General features: G+C 42.4%; 1 protein-coding gene across 1 annotated transcript; it reads left to right on the forward strand.

Moving 5' to 3' along the window:
* Nucleotides 1–21,814: 21,814 nt before the first annotated feature.
* LOC130876178 (sorting nexin-3-like) lies at nt 21,815–22,337 on the forward strand. The gene is made up of 2 exons (XM_057772629.1): nt 21,815–22,070; nt 22,196–22,337. The coding sequence occupies exons 1-2, from the start codon at nt 21,815–21,817 to the stop codon at nt 22,225–22,227; spliced, it is 288 nt and encodes a 95-aa protein (XP_057628612.1). The 3' UTR covers nt 22,228–22,337.
* Nucleotides 22,338–22,729: the final 392 nt, after the last annotated feature.

A 22,729-nucleotide genomic window follows, 5' to 3' on the forward strand; every position in this document is an offset into this window, starting at 1 on the left:
TATTAAAATGCAGTAATCTCCAAATAAACTGTTAAATATGATCACGACCCATTCTACTGACCTCCAATTGATCTTATATTGTAACACCATCAAATAACAAGATGTGGTTTCAACATGGGAAATGTAAGGGTAAGCTTTCATTTAGTGTGTGACAGTTACTGTATTCATTTGTAAGACAATGGTAATTGAAGATTGTTTTGTAATGATAGCTAGTTATCCTACACAGAATCAATACCAACCACTACCAATTTACAGTAGCCTTGAATTTTGCCATTGAGGAGATCAAAAGGAATGTCTTTCTTTTACCTAATGTGTCTCTGGGATATGGTATCTACACTTCTGGGCCAGATCATCAAGGGACATATTTTACTTTTCACTTCTGGCTCACAGAGAACAAACCATCCTGAACTACACCTGCAGAAAACAGGAAAAATCTATGGCTGCAATTACACGAGCAACATTGGAAATTTCTTCCCTAATTGGCACATTTCTGGCACTTTATAAATAACCACAGGTGATATTGTATAAATGGGAACAAATAAAAAATTCTCCTTAATGCCAACATTTGATTATCAAGAAAAAGTACAAAGGAGAAGACTCCATTTGCACATAATTCAAATTATATAGTCTGTGTCTAGATTATGATGCAGGAGGCAAGCATGCATGCTGTGCATCATGACAGTAGGGGATTGAAAGCACCACACATGTCCTCATGACATCACAGCAGATAAAGAATGAAGACTTGCCTCAAGAAGAATACATTGAGAAATATAGAGAACACACATTTTCCTCTTATAGCCTTCATAGGCATATACACAAGTGTACACATATACAAACTTTTCCAGATACATTTCATGAACACACATCCACACGAGCAACTAAACAATCTTTGGAAATATGTAGTTTTTATGTTGTTGTTGCTGTTTATTTTTCCTTTCAAAAATTTACACTTCCTCCCCTCCTCCCATTCCCCTCCTTCTCCCCCACTTACCCTCCTCCCTCCCCTTTAAGGAGTTAAGAGCAGGCAGGGAACCCTGCCCTGTGGGGAGTCCAAGGCCCTACTTCCTACATCCAGGCCTAGGAAGCTGTGCATCCAAATAGACTAGGGTCCCCAAAAGCCAGTATATGCAATAGAAACCAGTCCCAGTGCATTCTCAGTCAGCCCCCATTGTCAGCCTCGTTCAGAGAGTCCGGTTTGATCACATACTCTTTCAGTCCTGGTCCAGCTGGATCTGGTAGCTCCCATTAGATCAGTCCCGCTGTCTCAGTGGGTAGACCAACCCCTCATGGTCCTGACTTCCATTCTCATCTTCTCCCTCCTTCTGCTCTTCAACCGGACTTGGGATCTCAGTCTGTTGCTCTGATGAGGGTCTCTATCTCTATCTCCATCAGTCGCCGGATAAAGATTTTATGGTGATATTCGAGTTAATCATCACTGTGATAGTGGGGCAAGGACAGTTCAGGCACCCTCTCCTCTGCTGACCAAGGACCTAGCTGGGGCAATCCCCATGGACACCTGTGATCCCCTCTAGAGAAAAGTCTCTTGCCAACCCTAAAATGTATCCCTTAATGTATTTATCTTCTTCCTTGCTCCTATATCTGCCCTTCCTCCATCTTCACAGAAGCTTCTCAGTTTCAGGAGGTCCCATTTATTCAGTGTTGCTCTTATTGTCTGCGCTACTGGGGTTATACGTAGGTAGTGGTCTCATGCACCCATGTGTTGCAGTCTACTTCCCACTTTCTCTTCTATCGGTTCAGTGTGGTCAGTTTTATATTGAGGTCTTTAATCCATTTGGACTTGAGTTTTGTGCATGGTGATAGATATGGATCTATTTTCATTCGTCTACAAGTTGACATCCAGTTATTCCGGCACCGTTTGTTGAAGATGCTTTCTTTTTTCCATTGTATGCTTTTAGCTCGTTTGTCGAAAATCAGGTGTTAATAGGTTTGTGGGTTAATATCTGGGTCTTCAATTTGATTCCATTGGTCGACATCTCTGTTTTTATGCCAATATCAAGCTGTTTTCATTACTGTAGCTCTGTAATAGAGTTTGAAGTCAGGGATGGTAATGCCTCTGGAAGTTCCTTTATTGTATAGGATTGTTCTGGGCTATCCTAGAATTTTTTTTTTGTTTTTCCAAATAAAGTTGTGTGGTGGCGTAAATGAATGTAGACAGATTATATAGATATATACAGCTTTAATAAGGAAATAGACTTACAGGACCACAGGTTCCCGCGGAGAACAGGAAAAGCGGAGCAAAAGAAAAGGGCTGCTGGGCTCACGCCCGGCAGATTTATACGTAAACATTAGCCCGAGGTGAACACGCCCCCAATGGGTGGGGCTATGTCCCTACAAAGTTGATTATTGTTCTCTCAAGGTCTGTGAAGAATTTTTTTGGGATTTTGATTGGGATTGCATTGAATTTATAGATTGCCTTTGGTAGAATTGCAATTTTTACTATGTTGATCCTACCCACCTAAGAGCATGGGAGATCCTTCCATTTCCTGGGGTCTTCTTCAATTTCTTTTTTCAAAGTCTTAAAGTTCTTGTCAAATAGATCTTTCACTTCCTTAGTTAGAGTTACCCCAAGATATTTTATGTGATTTGTGGCTATTGTGAAAGGTGATGTTGCTCCAATTTCCCTCTCTGCTTCTCTATCCTTCGTGTATAAAAGGGCTACTGATTTTTTTGAGTTGATCTTGTATCCTGCCACATTACCAAAGGTGTTTATCAGCTGTAGGAGTTCTCTGGTAGAGATTTGGGGTCACTGATGTACACTATCATATCATCTGCAAATAATGAAGTTTGACTTTTTCCCTTCCGATTCGAATCTCCCTGATCTTCCCGATCTTCTTATGTTGTCTTATTGCTATTGCTAGAACTTCAGGCACTATGTTGAAGAGATATGGAGAGAGTGGACAGCCTTGTCTTGTTCCTGATTTTAGTGGAATGGCTTTGAGTTTCTCTCCATTTAATTTGATATTAGCTGTTGGCTTGCTGTATATTGCTTTTATTATATTTAGATATGGCCTTTGTATCCCTAACCTCTCCAAGACCTTTATCATAAAGGGGTGTTGAATTTTGTCAAATACTTTTTCAACATCTAATGAGATGATCATGTGATTTTTATTTTTCAGTTTGCTTGTCTGTGGAGTCCCTGGTCAGCAAGTGACCCTGATCCTGTACCAGAAGATCCTTCCTGAGGGATGAGGGTGTGCCTGACCGGCCACCCTGATGCCCCGGAAAGGGAGCACAGGCACCTTCCAATCCCCTAAACTTTCTGGCCATTCAATTGGGGATTTTCCCCAGCTACTTCCTTTCTTTTCTTATCCCACCCTAGCTTCCCCCCAAGCACCCCTTTCCATCTGCAGGGTCATAGGATCCCCCAACTCAGTCTGATTAGGGGCTAAGCGTCTGGGGACGAAGTAGTGAGTGAAACTGCTGCAGGAGTTTCTTTGTTCCACTGAGCCTGCACCCAGAAAGCCCTCCCTTTTGTCTGCAAGGTCCCTGGTAAGCAAGTGGCCCTGCTCCTGTAGCAGAAGTTCCATCGTGATGGGTAAGTGAGTACCGGACTGGCCGGCTGGACACCCTAGGAATGGAGCACAGGTACCCCCCAATCCCTTAAACTTCCTGGCCATTCTGCAGTGCATCTCCCTGGCTACTGCCTTTCTCTATTTATCCCATCCCAGCTTGCCCCAAAGCACTTCTACCCATTTGGTGGGTCCTTAGATCCACCACCACAGCCTTCTTTAGGGTGGAGAGGATCTGAGAGACAACTCCAGTGTGAGGGGACCTAAGAGAGGGAAGACCAAGGAAAACCACCAAGTACACAGTTAGCCACAGCAAAGATTGGACCAAGCCTCCAAGACTCTCCTAACAGCATTTGAAGGAAGCAATGGGGAGGTGCCAATACAAGAATTCCTCCAACAATATGAAGAGCAACATGATAACATCAGAATCCAGCGAACATACAACATGAAGATGTGAATACCCTAATCCAGAAGACGTAGAAGAAATAGACTTTAAATGTAACATTATGAAAATGTTAAAGACCATTAAACAGGATGTAGAAAACTCCTTTAAAATGGATGAGAAGACTAACAAAAAGTTAGAAAAAAATAAATAAATCCCTCAAAGATACCCAAGAGAAAGCAATCAAACATGTAATGGAAACAGTTCAAGACTTGAAAACTGAAATGGAGGCAATGAAGAAAACACAAACCGAGAGATGGCAGGATATGAATAATCTGGGTATATGAACAGAAACTACAGATACTAGTATAACCAACAGAATACAAGAGATAGAAGAAATAATCTCAGACTGAAGATACTATAGACGAAATAAACTCACTGATCAAAGAAAACAGCAAATGCAACAAATTCTTAACACAAAACATCCAGGAAATCTGGGACACCATGAAAAGACCAAACATAAGAATAATAGGGGTAGAAGCAGGAGAAGAATTACAGCTCAAAGGCTCAGAAAATATATTCAACAAAATCATAGAAGAAAGCTTTCCCAACCTAAAGAAGGCTATTCCTATGAAGGTACAAGAAGCATACAGAACACCAAATAGACTGGACTAAAAAAAATCCCCTCGCCATATAATAATCAAAACATGAAACATACAGAATAAAGAAAGAATATTAAGAGCTGCAAAGATCAAAGGTCAAGTAACATATAAAGGGAAGCCTATCAGAATTACTCCTGACTTCTCTATGGAAATCATGAAAGCCAGAGGACTTGGATAGATGTGCTGCAGAAACTAAGAAATACATTGTCTTTAAAGCTACATACTCTGGGATTTATTGGGATATCCACATATCTTTTGTGAAGTATACCTGAATGGCAAGACATGCAGACAATTATTTATGACAGAAGTGAATATTTCATGTCAGTTTCTGGAATGAGCTCAAGATGTTGGAGTTAGCTTTAAATACAAGTCTGACTTTCTAGAGCTTTAAGCTACTATTTCCAATTCTTCGAGTCTGCAAATTCTGGAACCTCCTCCTTCGTGTCACTCCCTGTTCTCTTTTCTTTAGATGGTTTTCGAACTTTTGACACAAATTTGAATGACCCTTTGAAGTTTTCTTCTCTGTATCAGATGGCCACCAAGGACTCTTCTCTGGCCTTATGTATGATCTCATTGATGGTCTATTTTAGATGGAATTGGGTGGGGCTGGTCATCTCAGAAGAAGGGAATGGTGCTTAGTTTGCCTCTGAACTGACACCAGAGAAGGAAAGAAAAAGAGCTTGTGTTGTCTTATTGGAAATGATTCCAGTTATTTGGATATCCTCCACAAAAGACGAGCATGTCTACATTAGCCCAGTTGTGAAGAACTCAGCAGAGATTATGATCATGTATGGTAACACTGATTCAACACTAAGTACATACTTCAACATTTTAGAATAGATACTCACATGGAGAATCTTAGTCACCACTTCTCAATGGGAAATCATTATTTTTATGAGACATTTCGTTCTTGACTCATTTCAAGGGACTCTCATTTTATCACAACACCGTGACAAGATTTTGTACTTTCAAAGATTTTGTAAAGACAGTCACCCCTTCCAAAATTCCAGAAGATATTTTCCTTGCAAGATCGTGGGAGATTTATTTTATCTGTCCACTCTCTGATGCTTCCAGTAGAAAATTGTTCATTAAGAGGTTCCTTGAAATGGTTGGTTACCTTGGTACCATGTTGATACAACCATGAGCAAAGCCAGTTACCATGTACACAATGCTGTGCATGCTGCTTATGTAACACAGAGACATGCAAGCAATAAAAAATGTAGGGAAATGAAATTACCTCCCTGGAAGGTAATAACTTTTTGTTGAGATGGTACAAATTGTTACCAAGGGAATGTAATTAAATGGCCCTACAAGTACTCTAAAAAGGAGTCTTGGGATTCTTCTTCTAAAGAGAAATTTTATAGACTGTTTTACTATTTGACTCAAGCATGTAGACCTGGGTGAAAATCATAATTTAGGTGCCAATGTCATAATAGGAAATACTTAAGAACCAAGGGCAAAAAAATTTGTTCAAAAAGCCATCAGTATCCTGCCCTTGTAATGTTCTCAACAGAAAAACCCTAAACTCTTCCCACAAAGTTTCTAAATATGAACGAGGAGAACCTGTCATTTCAGGATCCTAAATAATGTAGAGTATTTAAATTATCTCACAGCACGATATCTGCTATAAACACTGTTTATTTCCTTTTTCTAAAATAAAATATGTGGATTGAAGCTACTTAAGTGAGAAAAGAATTATGTGGCTCACATTTCCAGTTTACAGTCCATTATCCCAAGGAACTCCAGGCAGCCAGAACTGATTGAAACAGCTTGTTACATCACCATCAACAGTGAAGAGAAGAGACCAGTGGGTTATTCCATAGATCCTATTGATCAAGTGGCTCATTCCAATATATTCTGTCCAGGCCCAGTTCATTAAATGATTCTATTTAAAGTCATGGTGGGTCTTTCTGCCCCAGTTAACCCAAGTTACATAATCTCTCAGAGGCCAAATTAATCTAGGTAACTCTTCACTGGACTTCTCTCCCAGGATATTTTAGATTGTGTCAGGTGCATAGTTGAAAAGAATCATCACAAACTTTGGTGATCACACTGAAAACCATTTGAATGCATAGTGAACCAGAGACTTATCTGAACACTCTGTTCACATAATGCAAGGATAGTTTGGTTAATTCACTGTAATCGTTCATTTTTTACTCTTACCAGCATATAACCATGTTTCATGTTGAAAAACACATTAATGAAAAAGTGAACATGACATAATTCCATTTTTCTTTCTTTTAACAAATGGTCATGTCCATAATCAGACATGCATCCTTCTTAGCTGAACCACATACTGAAGAACATGCAATTCAAATCCTAGTGGAGAATCAGGAACCTAGAATCATTTAGAAAAATTGCATGTAGATTCTGACATTCTGAACTTCTGGATTTTCCACAAGGTCTTGGTTATAAAGTGAAAGTAGGAACGTTTTCCCCATGTTTTCCACTGGGTGAACAACTGTCATAGACTGGAGCACAGGAGATAGAGAGGTAGGGGGCATGTCACATTATGCATTACAGAATACAAAAAAACTAAAAAAAAGCAAAATCATTCTTTTTTTTCTTTTTTCTTTTTTTTATTAATTAATTTATTTAATTATTAAAGATTTCTGCCTCTTCCCCGCCACCACCTCCCATTCCCTCCCCCTCCCCCAATCAAGTCTTCCTTCCCCCTCAGCCCAAAGAGCAAGCAGGTTTCTCTGCCCTGTGGGAGGTCCAAGGACCACCCACCTCCATCCAGGTCTATTAAGGTGAGCATCCAAACTACCTGGGCTCCCACAAAGCCATTACATGCAATAGGATCAAGAACCCATTGCCATTGTTCTTCAGTTCTCAGTAGTCCTCATTGTCCATTATGTTCAGCGAGACCGGTTTTGTCCCATGCTTTTTCAGTCCCCGGCCAGCTGGCCTTGGTGAGTTCCCGATAGAACATCCCCTTTGCCTCAGTGTGTGGGTGCACCCCTCGCAGTCCTGAGTTCCTTGCTCGTGCTCACTCTCCTTCTGTTCCTCCTTTGGATCGTGAGACTTCAGTCCAGTGCTCCAATGTTGGTCTCTGTCTCTCTCTTCTTTCATCGCCTGATGAAGGTTAATATTCAGGGGGATGCTTATATGTTTTTCTTTGGGTTCACCTTCTTATTTAGCTTCTCTAGAATCACGAATTATAGTCTCAATGTCCTTTATTTATGGTTAGAAACCAAATATTAGTGAGTACATCCCATGTTCCTCTTTTTGGGTCTGGCTTACCTCACTCAGGATAGTGTTTTCAATTTCCGTCCATTTGTATGCAAAATTCAAGAAGTCATTGTTTTTTACTGCTGAGTAGTACTCTAATATGTATATATTCCATACTTTCTTCATCCATTATTCCATTGAAGGACATCTAGGTTGTTTCCAGGTTCTGGCTATTACAAACAATGCTGCTATGAACATAGTTGAGCATATACTTTTGTTGTATGTTAGGGCATCTCTTGGGTATATACCCAATAGTGGTATTGCTGGGTCGAGAGGTAGGTTGAACCTGACTTTCCTGAGAAACCGCCACACTGCTTTCCAAAGTGGTTGCACAAGTTTGCATTCCCACCAGCAATGGATGAGAGTGCCCCTTTCTCCACAACCTCTCCAGCAGAGGCTATCATTGGTGTTTTTGATTTTAGCCATTCTGACCGGTGTAAGATGGTATCTTAATGTTGTCTTGATTTGCATTTCCCTGATTGCTAAGGAAGTTGAGCACGATCTTAAGTGTCTTTTGGCCATTTGAACTTCTTCTGTTGAAAAGTCTCTGTTCAGCTCAGTGCCCCATTTTATAATTGGATTGATTAACCTTTTACAGTCTAATTTCTTGAGTTCTTTGTATATTTTGGATATCAGACCTTTGTCAGTTGTGGGGTTGGTGAAGATCTTCTCCCAGTCATTGGGTTGCCTTTCTGTCTTAGTGACAGTGTCCTTTGCTTTACAGAAGCTTCTCAGTCTCAGGAGGTCCCATTTATTCAATGATGTCCTTAGTGTTTGTGCTGCTGGGGTTATACGTAGGAAGTGGTCTCCTGTGCCCATGTGTTGTAGAGTACTTCCCACTTTCTCTTCTATCAGGTTCAGTGTGTTTGGACTGATATTGAGGTCTTTAATCCATTTGGACTTGAGTTTTGTGCATGGTGATAGATATGGATCTATTTTCATTCTTCTACAGATTGACTTCCAGTTTTGCCAGCACAATTTGTTGAAGATGCTCTCTTTTTTGCATTGTATACTTTTAGCTCCTTTATCGAAAATCAGGTGTTCATAGGTTTGTGGGCTAAAGTCAGGGTCTTCTATTCTGTTCCATTGGTCGACTTCTCTGTTTTTATGCCAGTACCAAGCTGTTTTCAGTACTGTAGCTCTGTAATAGAGTTTGAAGTCAGGGATGGTAATGCCTCCAGACGATCCTTTATTGTATAAGATTGTTTTGGCTATCCTGGGTTTTTTGTTTTTCCATATAAAGTTGATTATTGCCTTCTCCAGATCTGTGAAGAATTTTGATGGGGATTGCGTTGAATCTATAGATTTCTTTTGGTAGAATTGCCATTTTTACTATGTTGATCCTCCCAATCCAAGAGCAAGGGAGGTCCTTCCATTTTCTGGTGTCCTCTTCAATTTCTTTCTTCAAAGACTTAAAGTTCTTGCCAAATAGATCTTTCACTTCCTTGGTCAGAGTTACCCCAAGGTATTTTATGCTATTTGTGGCTATCGTGAAAGGTGATGCTTCTCTGATTTCCCTCTCTGCTTCCTTATCCTTAGTGTATAGGAAGGCAACTGATTTTTTGGAGTTGATTTTGTATCCTGCCACATTACCAAAGGTGTTTATCAGCTGTAGGAGTTCTTTGGTAGAGTTTTTGGGGTCGCTTATGTATACTATCATATCATCTGCAAATAATGAAAGCTTAACTTCTTCCTTTCCAATATGGATCCCCTTGACCCCCTTATGTTGTCTTATTGCTATTGCTAGAACTTCAAGCACTATATTGAAGAGGTATGGAGAGAGTGGACATCCTTGTCGTGTTCCTGATTTTAGTGGGATGGCTTTGAGTTTTTCTCCATTTAATTTAATGTTAGCTGTCGGCTTGCTGTAAATAGCTTTTATTATATTTAGGTATGACCCTTTTATCCCTAATCTCTCCAAGACCTTTATCATAAAGGAGTGTTGAATTTTGTCGAATGCTTTTTCAGCATCTAATGAAATGATCATATGGTTTTTTTCTTTCAGTTTATTTATATGGTTGATTACATTGATAGATTTGCGTATGTTGAACCAGCCCTGCATCTCTGGAATGAAGCCTACTTGATCATAATGAATAACTTTTCTAATGTGTTCTTGGATTCGGTTTGCCAGTATTTTATTGAGAATTTTTGCATCGATGTTCATGAGTGAGATAGGCCTGTAATTCTCTTTCTTGGTTGGGTCTTTGTGTGGTTTTGGTATCAGGGTAACTGTAGCTTCATAAAAGGAATTTGGCAATGACTCTTCTGTTTCTATATTGTGAAATACATTAAAAAGTATAGGTATTAGCTCTTCTTGGAAGTTCTGGTAGAATTCTGCATTGAAACCATCTGGCCCTGGGCTTTTTTTGGAAGGGAGATTTTTGATAACTGTTTCTAATTCTTCACGACTAACAGGTATATTTAGATCGTTCACCTGGTCTTGGTTTTGGTTTGGTATATGGTACTTATCTAAAAAAGTGTCCATTTCTTTTGCATTTTCCAGTTTTGTGGCATACAGGCTTTTGTAGTAAGATCTAATGATTCTCTGAATTTCCTCTGTGTCTGTGGTTATGTCCCCCTTTTCATTTCTGATCTTATTTATTTGCGTGTTCTCTCTCTGTCGTTTAATTAGTTTGGATAGGGGTTTGTCAATCTTGTTGATTTTCTCCAAGAACCAACTTTTTGTTTCATTGATTCTTTGGACTGTTTTCTGTGTTTCTATTTTGTTGATTTCTGCCCTCAATTTGATTATTTCCAGTCTTCTACTCCTCCTGGGCGCGTCTGCTTCTTTTTTTTCTAGAGCTTTCAGGTGTGCTGTTAAGTCCCCAATGTATGCTTTCTCCGTTTTCTTTAAGTGGGCACTTAGTGCTATGAACTTTCCTCTTAGCACTGCTTTCATCGTGTCCCATAGGTTTGAGTATGTTGTCTCTTTGTTTTCATTAAATTCAAGGAAGACTTTAATTTCTTTCTTAATTTCTTCCTTGACCCAGGTGTGGTTCAGTAGTTGACTGTTCAGTTTCCATGAGTTTGTCAGCTTTCGGGGGGTAGCTTTGTTGGTGGCTTCTAACTTTAATCCGTGGTGATCTGATAAGACACAGGTGGACACTGATATTTTTTTGTATCTGTGGAGTTTTCCTTTGTTTCCAAGTATGTGGTCAATTTTTGAGAAGGTTCCATGAGCTGCAGAGAAGAAGGTGTATTCTTTCCTATTTGGGTGGAGTGTTCTATAGATGTCTGTTAAGTCCATTTGATTCATTACCTCCAACAATTCTCTTAATTCTCTATTAGTTTTCTGTCTGATTGACCTGTCCATTGGTGAGAGAGGTGTGTTGAATTCTCCTACTACTAGTGTGTGTGATTTGATGTCTGCCTTGAGTTTTAGCAGTATTTCTTTTACATAAGTGGGTGCTTTTATATTAGGGGCATAGATATTCAGGATTGAGACTTCATCCTGCTGAATCGTTCCTGTTATGAGTATAAAGTGTCCTTGTCAATCTCTTCTGATTGATTTTAGTTTGAAGTCAGTTTTGTTAGAAATTAGTATGGCCACACCTGCTTTTTTCTTAGCACCATTTGCTTGAAAAACCTTTCCCCAACCCTTTACTCTGAGTAGATGCCTGTCTTTGTGGTTGAGATGAGTTTCTTGCAAACAGCAGACTGTTGGATCCTGTTTTCGTATCCAATCTCTTAGCCTGTGCCTTTTTATTGGTGAATTGAGACCATTAATATTAAGTGATATTAATGACCAGTGGTTGTTAACTCCGGTTATTCTTATTGCTTTTGGTAGAAGAGTTTGTGTGTCTCCCTTCTTTGAGTTGTGCTGTTGAAGGGTCGCTAGATGCCTGGGTTATTGTAGGCAGTGTTGGCAATGTTGGATTCCTTGGGTTGTGATTTTCCTTCTATTGCTTTCTGTAGGGCTGGATTTGTGGCAACGTATTGTTTAAATTTGTTCTTATCCTGGAATGTCTTGTTTTCTCCATTGATAGTGAATGATATCTTGGCTGGGTATAGTAGTTTGGGTTTGCATCCATGGTCTCTTAGTTTCTGTAGTACCTCTATCCAGGACCTTCTGGCTTTCATGGTTTCCATAGAGAAGTCAGGTTTAAGTCTGATAGGTTTACCTTTATAAGTTACTTGGCCTTTTTCCTTTGCAGCTCTTAATATTCTTTCTTTAATCTGTATATTTTGTGTTTTGTTTATTATATGGCGAGGGGACGTTTTTTTTTTTTGATCCAGTCTGTTTGGTGTTCTGTATGCTTCTTGAATATTCAAAGGAATATCTTTCTTTATGTTGGGGAGGTTTCTTCCGTAATTTTGTTAAAAATGTTTTCTGGACCTTTGAGCTGTGCCTCTTCTCCTTCTTCTATCCCTATTATTCTTAGGTTTGGCCTTTTTATTGTGTCCCATATTTCCTGAATGTTTTGTGATGAGAATTTGTTGGTTTTGGTGTTTTCTTTGATCAGTCTGTTTATTTTCTCTATGTTGTCTTCAGAATCTGAGATTCTTTCTTCTATCTCTTGTATTCTATTGATTATGCTTGTTTCTGTAGTCTCTGCTCATTGACCTATATTTGCCATATCCAGCTGGTCCTCACTTTGTGTTTTCTTCCTTGCTTCCATTTCAGTTTTCAATTCTTGGACTGTTTCCATGACCTGTTTGATCGTTTTTTCTTGGCTTCCCAGGGTATCATTTACGTATTTACTCATTTCTTCAAACTTTTTGTTATACTTCTCATCCATTTCTATGAGGGCGTTTTTTACATGTTGTTTAAGGGACTCTATTGCTTTCAAAAAGTCAGTTTTTTCCTCTTCTCCTGTGTTAGGGTGTTCAAGTCCTTGTGTTGTAAGATCATTGGGTTCTGGTGTTTTCATGTTGTTTTTCAGATTGTTGGGTGAATTCTTGCCTTGGCGTCTGCCCATCTCCTCTTACCGATGCTATCTATTGGGTTTGATTTAATTGTAGCGGGGCAATCTGCTCTCAGTGCAGGCTTCACTGTTTCTTGCCCGCACTATCCTGCATCCAGTGCCTCCACCGCCCGGGCCTGCCTGCCGGTGCCTCCGACGCCCGGAACTGTCTGTGCGCCGGTGCTTCCGCCGCCTAGGCCTGCCTGCCGGTGCCTCCGCCACCTGGGCCTGCCTGCGCGCCGGAGCTTCCGCCGCCTAGGCCTGCCTGCCGGGCCTGCCTGCCGGTGCCTCCGCCACCCGGGCCCGCCTGCACGGCGGTGCCTCCACCGCCTGGACTTGCCTGCGTGCTGGTGCCTCCGCCGCCCGGGTCTGCCTGCGCGCCGATGCTTCCGCCGCCTAGGCCTGCCTGCCGGTGCCTCCGCCACCCGGGCCTGCCTGCCGGTGCCTCCGCCTGCCGGGCATGCCTGCGCGCCAGTGCTTACGCCACCTAGGCCTGCCTGCCGGTGCCTCCGCCACCTGGGCCTGCCTGCGCGCAGGAGCTTCCGCCGCCTAGGCCTGCCTGCTGGGCCTGACTGCCGATGCCTCCGCCACCCGGGCCCGCCTGCACGCCGGTGCCTCCGCCGCCTGGACTTGCCTGCGTGCTGGTGCCTCCGCTGCCCGGGCCTGCCTGCCGGTGCCTCCGCCACCCGGGCCTGCCTGCCGGTGCCTCCGCCGCCCGGGCCTGCCTGCGCGCCGGTGCTTCCGCCGCCTAGGCCTGCCTGCCGATGCCTCCGCCGCCCGGGCCTGCCTGCGCGCCGGTGCTTCCGCCGCCTAGGGGTGCCTGCCGGTGCCTCCGCCACCAGGGCCTGCCTGCCGGTGCCTCCGCCGCCCGGAACTGTCTGTGCACCGGTGCTTCCGCCGCCTAGGCCTGCCTGCCGGTGACCAGCAAAATCATTCTTAGTGAGCTTCAAATTGCCTCATAGATTTAGGTTCACCTTCTTATTTAGCTTCTCTAGGATCACAAATTATATGCTCAATGTCCTTTGGACATTGGAGCACCGGACTGAGCTCCCAAGGCCAAGATGAAAAGCAGAAGGAGGGATAACATGAGCAAGGAAGTCAGGACCACGAGGGGTGAACCCACCCACTGTGACAGTGGTTCTGATCTATTGGGAGCAAACCAAGGCCAGCTGGACTGGGACTGAAAAAGCATGAGATAAAACCGGACTCTCTGTACATGGCGGACAATGAGGGCTGATGAGAAGCCAAGGACAGTGGCACTGGGTTTTGACCCTACTGAAAGAACGGGCTTTGTGGAAGCCTAGCCTGTTTGAATACTCACCTTACTGCACCTGGATGGAGGGGGGAGGACCTTGGACTTCCCACAGGGCAGGGAACCAGGACTGCTCTTCAGACTGGAGAGGGAGGGGGAATGGAGTGGGGGAGGGGGAGAGGAGCGGGGGGGAGGGGGAGAGGAGGAGAGGAGTGGGGTAGGGGAGAGGAGTGGGAGGAGGGGGAGGGAAATGGGGGGGGAGGGAGTAGGCGGAAATTTTTTCAATTTAAAAAATAAATGAGCCTTCTCCCTTCTGCCCCCTTTCCTCTTTGGGCACATAACACCATCCAGCTCAGTCTGTCTGGCGCTGGGGGCAAATCCTCAGGGCAAGTAGGCAGGCGAGACTTCCTTTGTTTCACTGGCCTGCCTGCAACAAGCAAGGTAGGCGCTTTGTTTACGAACTACCCAACCTGCACGGAGATCTGATCTCGGCACCAGGAGAGACAGCAGTAGGGTGAGTCCTATGGGACACTATGAAAGCAGTCCTGAGAGAAAAGTTAATAGCACTAACTGCCCACTTAAAGAAAACAGAGAAAGCACACATTGGAGACTTAACAGCCCACCTGAAAGCTCTAGAAAAAAAAAGAACCAGACTCACCTAGAAGGGGTAGAAGACTGGAAATAATCAAACTGAGGGCTGAAATCAACGAAATAGAAACACAGAAAACAATTGAAAGAATCAATGAATCAAAAAGCTGGTTCCTGGAGAAAACCAACAAGATTGATAAACCTCTATCCAAACTAATCAAATGGCAGAGAGAGAATTTGGAAATTAATAAGATCAGAAATGAAAAGGGGGTCATAACCACAGACACAGAGGAAATTCAGAGAATCATTAGATCTTACTACAAAAGCCTGTATGCCACAAAACTGGAAAATGTAAAAGAAATGGACACTTTTTTAGATAAATACCATATACCAAAGTTAAACCAGGACCAGGTGAACAACCTAAATAGACCTGTTAGTCGTGAAGAATTAGAAGCTGTTATCAAAAACCTCCCTTCCAAAAAAAAAGTCCAGGACCAGATGGTTTCAATGCGGAATTCTACCAGAACTTCCAAGAAGACCTAATACCTATACTTCTTAATGTATTTCACAACATAGAAACAGAAGAGTCATTGCCAAATTCCTTTTATGAAGCTACAGTAACTCTGATACCAAAACCACACAAAGACCCAACCAAGAAAGAGAATTACAGGCCAATCTCACTCATGAACATCGACGCAAAAATCCTCAACAAAATTCTGCCAAACCGAATCCAAGAACACATTAGAAAAATTATCCATTATGATCAAGTAAGCTTCATACCAGAGATGCAGGGCTGGTTTAACATACGCAAATCTATCAATGTAATCCATCATATAAATAAACTGAAAAAAACAACCATATGGTCGTTTCATTAGATGCTGAAAAAGCATTTGACAAAATTCAACATCCCTTTATGATAAAAGTCTTGGAGAGATTAGGGATACAAGGGTCATACCTAAATTTAATTAAAGCTATATACAGCAAGCCGACAGCTAATATCAAATTAAATGGAGAGAAACTTAAAGTCATCCCACTAAAATCAGGAACAAGCCAAGGCTGTCCACTCTCTCCATACCTCTTCAATATAGTTCTCGAAGTTTTAGCAATAGCAATAAGACAACATAAGGGGTAAAGGGGATTCAAATTGGAAAGGAAGAAGTTAAACTTGCATTATTTGCTGATGATATGATAGTGTACATGAGCGACCCCAAAAACTCCACCAAAGAACTCCTACAGCTGATAAATACCTTTAGTAATGTGGCCGGATACAAGATCAACTCCAAAAAATCAGTCGCCCTCTCATACACAAAGGATATGGAAGCAGAGAGGGAAATAAGAGAATCATCACCTTTCACGATAGCCACAAAAAGCATAAAATATCTTGGGATAACTCTAACCAAGGAAGTGAAAGATCTGTTTGACAAGAACTTTAAGGCATTGAAGAAAGAAATTGAAGAGGATACCAGAAAATGGAAGGATCTCCCTTGCTCCTGGATTGGGAGGATCAACATAGTAAAAATGGCAATTCTACCAAGGGCAATTTATAGAACCTGAAATGAACCTATCCTATAATCATACTGATGAATATCTTGCATATCGCCATAGAACCTTCGTCTAGCAATGGATGGAGATAGAGCCAGAGACCCACACTGGAGCACCGGACTGAGCTCCCAAGGTTATAATGAGGAGCAGAAGGAGAGAGAGCATGAACAAGGAAGTCAGGACCATGAGGGGTGCACCCAACCACTGAGACAGGGGGGCCGATATATTGGGAGCTCACCAAGGCCAGCTGGACTGCTACTAAAAAAACATGGGATAAAACCGGACTCTCTGAATGTGGCGGACAATGAGAGCTGACCAGAGGCCAAGGAGAATGGCACGGGAACTTTCATCTGGCGATGGATCGAGAGAGAGACAGAGACCCAATTTGGAGCAACGGTCTGAGATCTTAAGGTCCAAATGAGGAGCAGAAGGAGGGAGAACATGAGCAAGGAAATCAGGACCACGAGGCGTGCACCCACCCACTGTGACAGTGGAACTGATCTATTGGGAGCTCTCCAAGGCCAGCTGGACTGGGACTGAATAAGCATGGGTTGAAACTGGACTCTCTGAACATGGCGGACAATGAAGGCTGATGAGAAGCCAAGGACAATGGCACTAGATTTCGATCCTAATACATGAACTGGCTTTGTGGGAGCTTAGCCTGCTTGGATGCTCACCTTCCTGGACATAGATAGAAGTGGGAGGACCTTGGTCTCCCTGTAGGGCAGGGAATTTGGACTGCTCTTCAGTATCGAGAGGGAGGGGGAATGGACTGGGGGGAGGAGAAGAGGAGTGGGGATAGGGGGAGGGGAACGGGGGGAGGGGGCAATATGTGGGAGGAGGGGGAGGGAAATGGGAAACGGGGAGCAGTTGGAAATTTTAATTAAAAAAAGAATAAAAATAAATAAATAAATAAATAAATAGATAAAAAACTTGTAGGATCATTTTTTATAAGATTAGCTTTTGAGATGAATGCTAAAATAATAATCGATCCTGCCATTGTAAGCACAAAATGCATCCTGCCAACAAAAGAACTAGCTGAGAAAGCTTGCTTAGACTCTGATAATCTATAACAATTTGCTTGGGTACCAATGTATGTGGTCACTTGGGACAACTTGTTTTTCACCTTTAATACAGAAAAGGTTCAACCCTGTAAGGGATATGGAAAACATGTTGCTTTTTATTTGAATTCAGGATAATCATTCACTTAGACATTTCTTGTAACCACATGATAATTTTTTAACTGATTGAAAAAAATTGCTGGGATATATAAGCTGTAAAGGAAAAAAATTAAATTGGTTAGAAGGAAAACATCAAGAGTGAAAGAAGAGAAACATCTGGATATACCTGGATATATATAAGAAAAGAAATAAGAGATAAAAAAGATGATGGTGTGTGTGTTTATGTCTGTGTGTTCATTTCCCCTTTTGAACAAGACCCAGATAATCAACTTTTACTCGCTCAGATACAAAATCAAATTGAGTGATTAATCCATTGACTCTGTGGCTTTCCTTCTATCTCTGGGCTGCTGAAGCTGGTCGTCACAAGAGTGATAGGTGCACGTGCTACTCTCTCAAACCCTACATATAGACACAGTAGAAATGGTTCATAGCTTCTCGAAAGTTCTTGCATCTCTAATATCACCCTCTTTGACAATATTGATCCCCACCTCCTTGCCACACCATCTCTTGTTTGAGACCTTAATCTTTGCATATCAGCTATTGAATAATATTGACAGTGACCACTTTGGAGAATGCTGGCTGTGTGTCCCTCCAATGTCAAACACAAAACCACCAGTTGTGGCCTCCATTATTTTACTAGATTACTTCACCTTACTGCCTGGAGCCAAATATCACTACCACCTTATCTCTTTCATATCTCTCTATTCAGTTCCACAGACTGCTTTAACTCCTCAGGAACACACCTGTGGACCCCGGATTCCACAGACTGCAATAATACCATAACCCATAGTACTACCACCCAGCCCCTCTGTCCAAACATTCACAATGACTCGATTTGCTGTGACATTCATGTTTGTTGGAACCTACCTGCTAAGTGGTCTGGGATGTATGCCCTGGTATTCCTTTTTCCTGAATTAGGTGTGGTACCCAGTAAAGAGCCCTTGCCAGTTCTCATCACTAGGTTCATAGCAGCGTGGTATAACAAATTCAGGTCAGACCCGTTCTAGCAACCCTGGGAATAACTGATGGGGTCACCACTGAGCAGTGGGACTTGCTACTTCCTAGCTATTTACCATCAGTTTTCCTTGCAATTCACCCAGGTTTATAAACATGGCTCAAAGTATCCTTACCCTTTAGGTTAAGTAGACTCTCTAGCCAGCATAGTACTACAAAATAGGAGAGAATTAGATTAACTCACAGTAGAGAGAGATGGTCTTTGTCTCTTCCTCAGGGAGGGATGTTGTTTCTATGTTAACCAACTAGGTAGAGTGAAGCACAAGATCCAACAACTCCAGATGGATCTTCAAAAACAAACAGCTTGAAACCTCTGGCAAGTGGCTCACTGATAGTCAGATATGGGACTGGATGCTACCCATCTTAACCCCTCTTCTCTTCTATTTCTTAATCCCACTGATTGTACTCTGCCTCATAAACTTCTTGTCTAAATTTCTTCAACATCAGATCCAAAAGATTTATAAACCAGACTTTTAACCAGTTTCTATTACAGGTTTACCAATCCATAGGAATGGAGACAGAGACCTGAACTATCCAGTTACATCCTGACAAAAAATAACGATTGCCCAGGAACCTAAATGGCCCCGTTCAACAGGAAGAAGTCTAATGATAATGAAAGCCCATTCCAAGCCCTTGTTGATTAATTATAAACAAAAAATGGGGGGATGTATGGTAAAAGAGGCTGGTGAAAGAACACCCTAGACCTGAGACCAGAGCCAAGGAAACACACCCTGCCGCTAACCCATTCAGAAATTGAAATCCAACCAATCCCTAAGCATGAAAACCAAACCCAAAGCATGAAATCCAACCAATCTCTGAGCTCATTCCAAGCTCAAGAAACGCGATCCTACCAGTCCCCATGGGAGGTGGTGGCGGGGAAGAGGCAGAAATCTTTAATAATTAAATAAATTAATTAATATAAAAAAATAAAAAAAAAAACAAAACCCCATGCCATTGTCATTGGCCTCTCATCAGCTCTCATTGTCCGCCATGTTCAGAGAGTCCAGTTTTATCCCATGCTTTTTCAGTCACAGTCCAGCTGGCCTTGGTGAGCTCCCAATAGATCAGACCCACTGTCTCAGTGGGTGGGTGCACCCCTCGTGGTCCTGCCTTCCTTGCTCATGTTCTCCCTCCTTCTTCTCCTCATTTGGGAATATACCCAAGAGATGCCCTATCATATGACAAAAGCATTTGTTCAACTATGTTCATAACAGCATTATTTGTAATAGGCAGAACCTGGAAGCAACCTAGATGTCCTTCAATGGAAGAATGGATGAAGAAAGTGTGGAATATATATACATTAGAGTACTACTCTGCGGTAAAAAACAATGACTTCTTGAATTTTGCATGCAAATGGATGGAAATAGAAAATACTATCCTGAGTGAGGTAACCCAGACCCAAAAAGAAGATCATGGGATGTAATCACTCATTGGTTTCTAGCCATGGATAGGGGCCACTGAGTCTATAATTTGTGATCCTAAAGAAGCTAAATAAGAGCCCAAGGAAAAACATATAGTTATCCTCCTGGATATGGGAAGTAGACAAGATTGCTGGGCAAAAAATTGGAATCTTGGGGTGGGGTTGGATGGGGGTAAGGGGAGATGGGGACAGAAAAGTGTGAAGGAGAGGATGGGGGAACTTGGGGAAACGGGATGATTGGAGATACAGGAAGGTTGGATAGGGAAGCAGGGAAGCACATATCTTAGTTAAGGGAACCACCTAAGGGTTGGCAAGAGACTTAAACCTGGAGTGGCTACCAGGTGCCAGGGCAATGTCCCCAGTTATTTCCTTGGTCAGCTGAGGATAGGGAACCTGAAATGACCCTATCCTATAGCCATACTGATAAATATCTTGCATATCACCATAGAACCTTCATCTAGCGATGGATGGAGATAGAGACAGAGGCCCACACTGGAGCACCGGACTGAGCTCCCAAAGTCCTAATATAATACAATTTTCTATTTTTTTAATTTTTATTACTTTATAAATAATACCATTCAAAATTTCCACTTCTTCCCCTTCTCCTTCTTCTCTCTCGCTCCCCCACTAACCACCCCCTCCAGTCCAGGCAGCGTACCCTGCACTGAGGGAAGTCCAAGGCCCTCCCCACTACATCCAGGCCTAGGAAGGTATGCACACAAACAGACTAGGATCCCAAAAAGCCAGTACATGCAGTAGAATAGAATCCCAGTGCTATTATCATTGGCTTCTCAGTCAGCCCCCATTGTCATCCACATTCAGAAGTCCAGTTTGATCCCATGCTCATTCAGTCCCAGTTCAGCTGGCTTTAGTGAGCTCCCATTAGCTCAGGCACACTTTCTCAGTGGGTAGACCAACCACTCGTGGTCCTGACTTCCTTGCTCATGTTCTCCCTCCTTCTGCTCTTCAACTGGACCTTGGGAGCTCAGTCCAGTGCTCTGGAGTGGGTCTCTGTCTCCATCTGTTGCAGAACAAAGGTTCTATGGTGACATTCAAGGTAGTCATCAGTCTGACTACAGGACAAGGCCAGTTCAGGCACCCTCTCCTTCATGGCCCAGGATCCTAGCTGGGGTCATACCTATGGACTCTGAGGAACCCCTCCAGAGCCAAGTCTCTCGCCAACCCTAAAATTGCTCCCTTAATTAAGATATCTTCTTCCCTGCTCCCGTACCTGCCCTCACTCCATCTCAACCATCCCACTCCAACAAGCTCTCCCCTATCCTTCCCTTTTCCCTTCTCTCTCCTCCTCTCTTTTACCCCCTACCCAACCGTCCACCCCAATGATCCCAACTTTCACCCGGCAAACTTGTCTACTTCCTATTTGCAGGTGGATCTATATATGTTTTTCTTTGGATTCACCTTATTACTTAGCTTCTCTAGGATCAATGTTTTTGTTTATGGCGAGAGTCCACTAATGAGTGAGTACAAACCATATTCCTCTTTTTGGGTCTGAGTTATCTCACTCAGGATACTGTTTTCTACTTCCATCCATTTGCATGCAAAATTCAAGATGCCATTGTTTTTTACTGCTGAGTAGAACTCTAATGTGTAAATGTCCCACACCTTCTGTATCCATTCTTCCATTGAGGGGTATCTAGGTTGTTTCCAGGTTTTGGCTATTACAAAAAGTGCTGCTATGAACATAGTTGAACAAATGCTTTTGTAGTATGATTGGGCATCTCTTGGGTATATTCCCAAGAGTAGAATTGCTGGATCCTGAGGTAGGTTGATTCCCAGTTTCCTGAGAAACCGCCACACTGATTTCCAAAGTGGTTGCACAAGTTTGCATTCCCACCAGCAATGGATGAGTGTTCCCCTTACTCCAATTCTCTACAGCATAGGCTATCATTGGTGTTTTTGATTTTAGCCATTCTGACAGATGTAAGATGATTGTTTTGATTTGTATTTCCCTGATAGCTAAGGAAGTTAAACATGTCCTTAAGTATCTGTTGGCCATTTGGACTTTTTCTGTTGACAATTCTTTGTTCAGTTCAGTACCCTATTTATTAATTGGGTTATTTAAAATTTTAATGTCACACAGCAAAATGGTGGAGACCGTAGCGGACACCCGGCGGCAGATCACCAAGCCACAGAACCTGAATGATGCCTACGGGCCGCCCAGCAACTTCCTCGAGATCAATGTGAGCTACCTGCAGACCATGGGGGTCGGCTGGGGCCGGTTCACCATCTACGAGATCAGGGTCAAGACAAATCTTCCTATCTTCAAGCTGAAGGAATCTACTGTTAGAAGAAGATACAGTGACTTTGAGTGGCTTCCAAGTGAACTAGAAAGAGAGAGCAAGGTTGTAGTTCCCCCACTCCCTGGGAAAGCGTTTTTGTGGCAGCTTCCTTTTAGAGGAGATGATGGAATATTTGATGACAATTTCATCGAGGAAAGGAAGCAAGGGCTGGAACAGTTTATAAACAAGGTCGCTGGTCATTCTCTGGCCCAGAATGAACATTGTCTAAACATTTTTTTACAGGATGAAATAATAGATAAAAGCTATACTCCATCTAAAATAAGACATGCCTGAGTTTGGAAAGAAGAGGCAAAACAAGACCATTAATGATTGCTCCACACCAATGAAGAAGCTGTAACTCACTTAGCATGCTGCACGGGCGCTGTTCTAACACTCCCTGGGTGTTCTAACACTCACAGGCTCCCTTTCATTTTGTTTTGTTTTGACAGTTGACAAGAAGTTTTTTATTTGCTTTAGTGAAAACTCCCTCGTTGAGCCTCTCTACCTAACTCTCCGTGTTGCATCCATATACACATGGTAGCCTCACAAACCCCATAGACCTGCACTGTCCTGACAAAAGTTGCTGACTTGGTCTTATTTGCAGATTCTGTGTCCTGTTCGCTTCTTGAATCTGATTGGCTAGAATCTTTCTCCTCCCCCTTAATGTGTGATGTCACCACTTGGTCCTAATTTATGTGCAGGAGCACGACACTGTTTGTC

The sequence above is a fragment of the Chionomys nivalis genome, chromosome 6 (assembly GCF_950005125.1).
Source record: "Chionomys nivalis chromosome 6, mChiNiv1.1, whole genome shotgun sequence".
Classification (NCBI taxonomy): Eukaryota; Metazoa; Chordata; class Mammalia; order Rodentia; family Cricetidae; genus Chionomys; species Chionomys nivalis.

Excerpts from the sequence above, each read along its gene's own strand:
- LOC130876178 (XM_057772629.1), top strand. The coding sequence starts at position 21,815 with ATGGTGGAGACCGTAGCGGACACCCGGCGGCAGATCACCAAGCCACAG. Across the intron at positions 22,071-22,195 it reads TGAACTAGAAAGAGAGAGCA|AAGGTCGCTGGTCATTCTCT; the intron begins AGGTTGTAGTTC and ends CAGTTTATAAAC.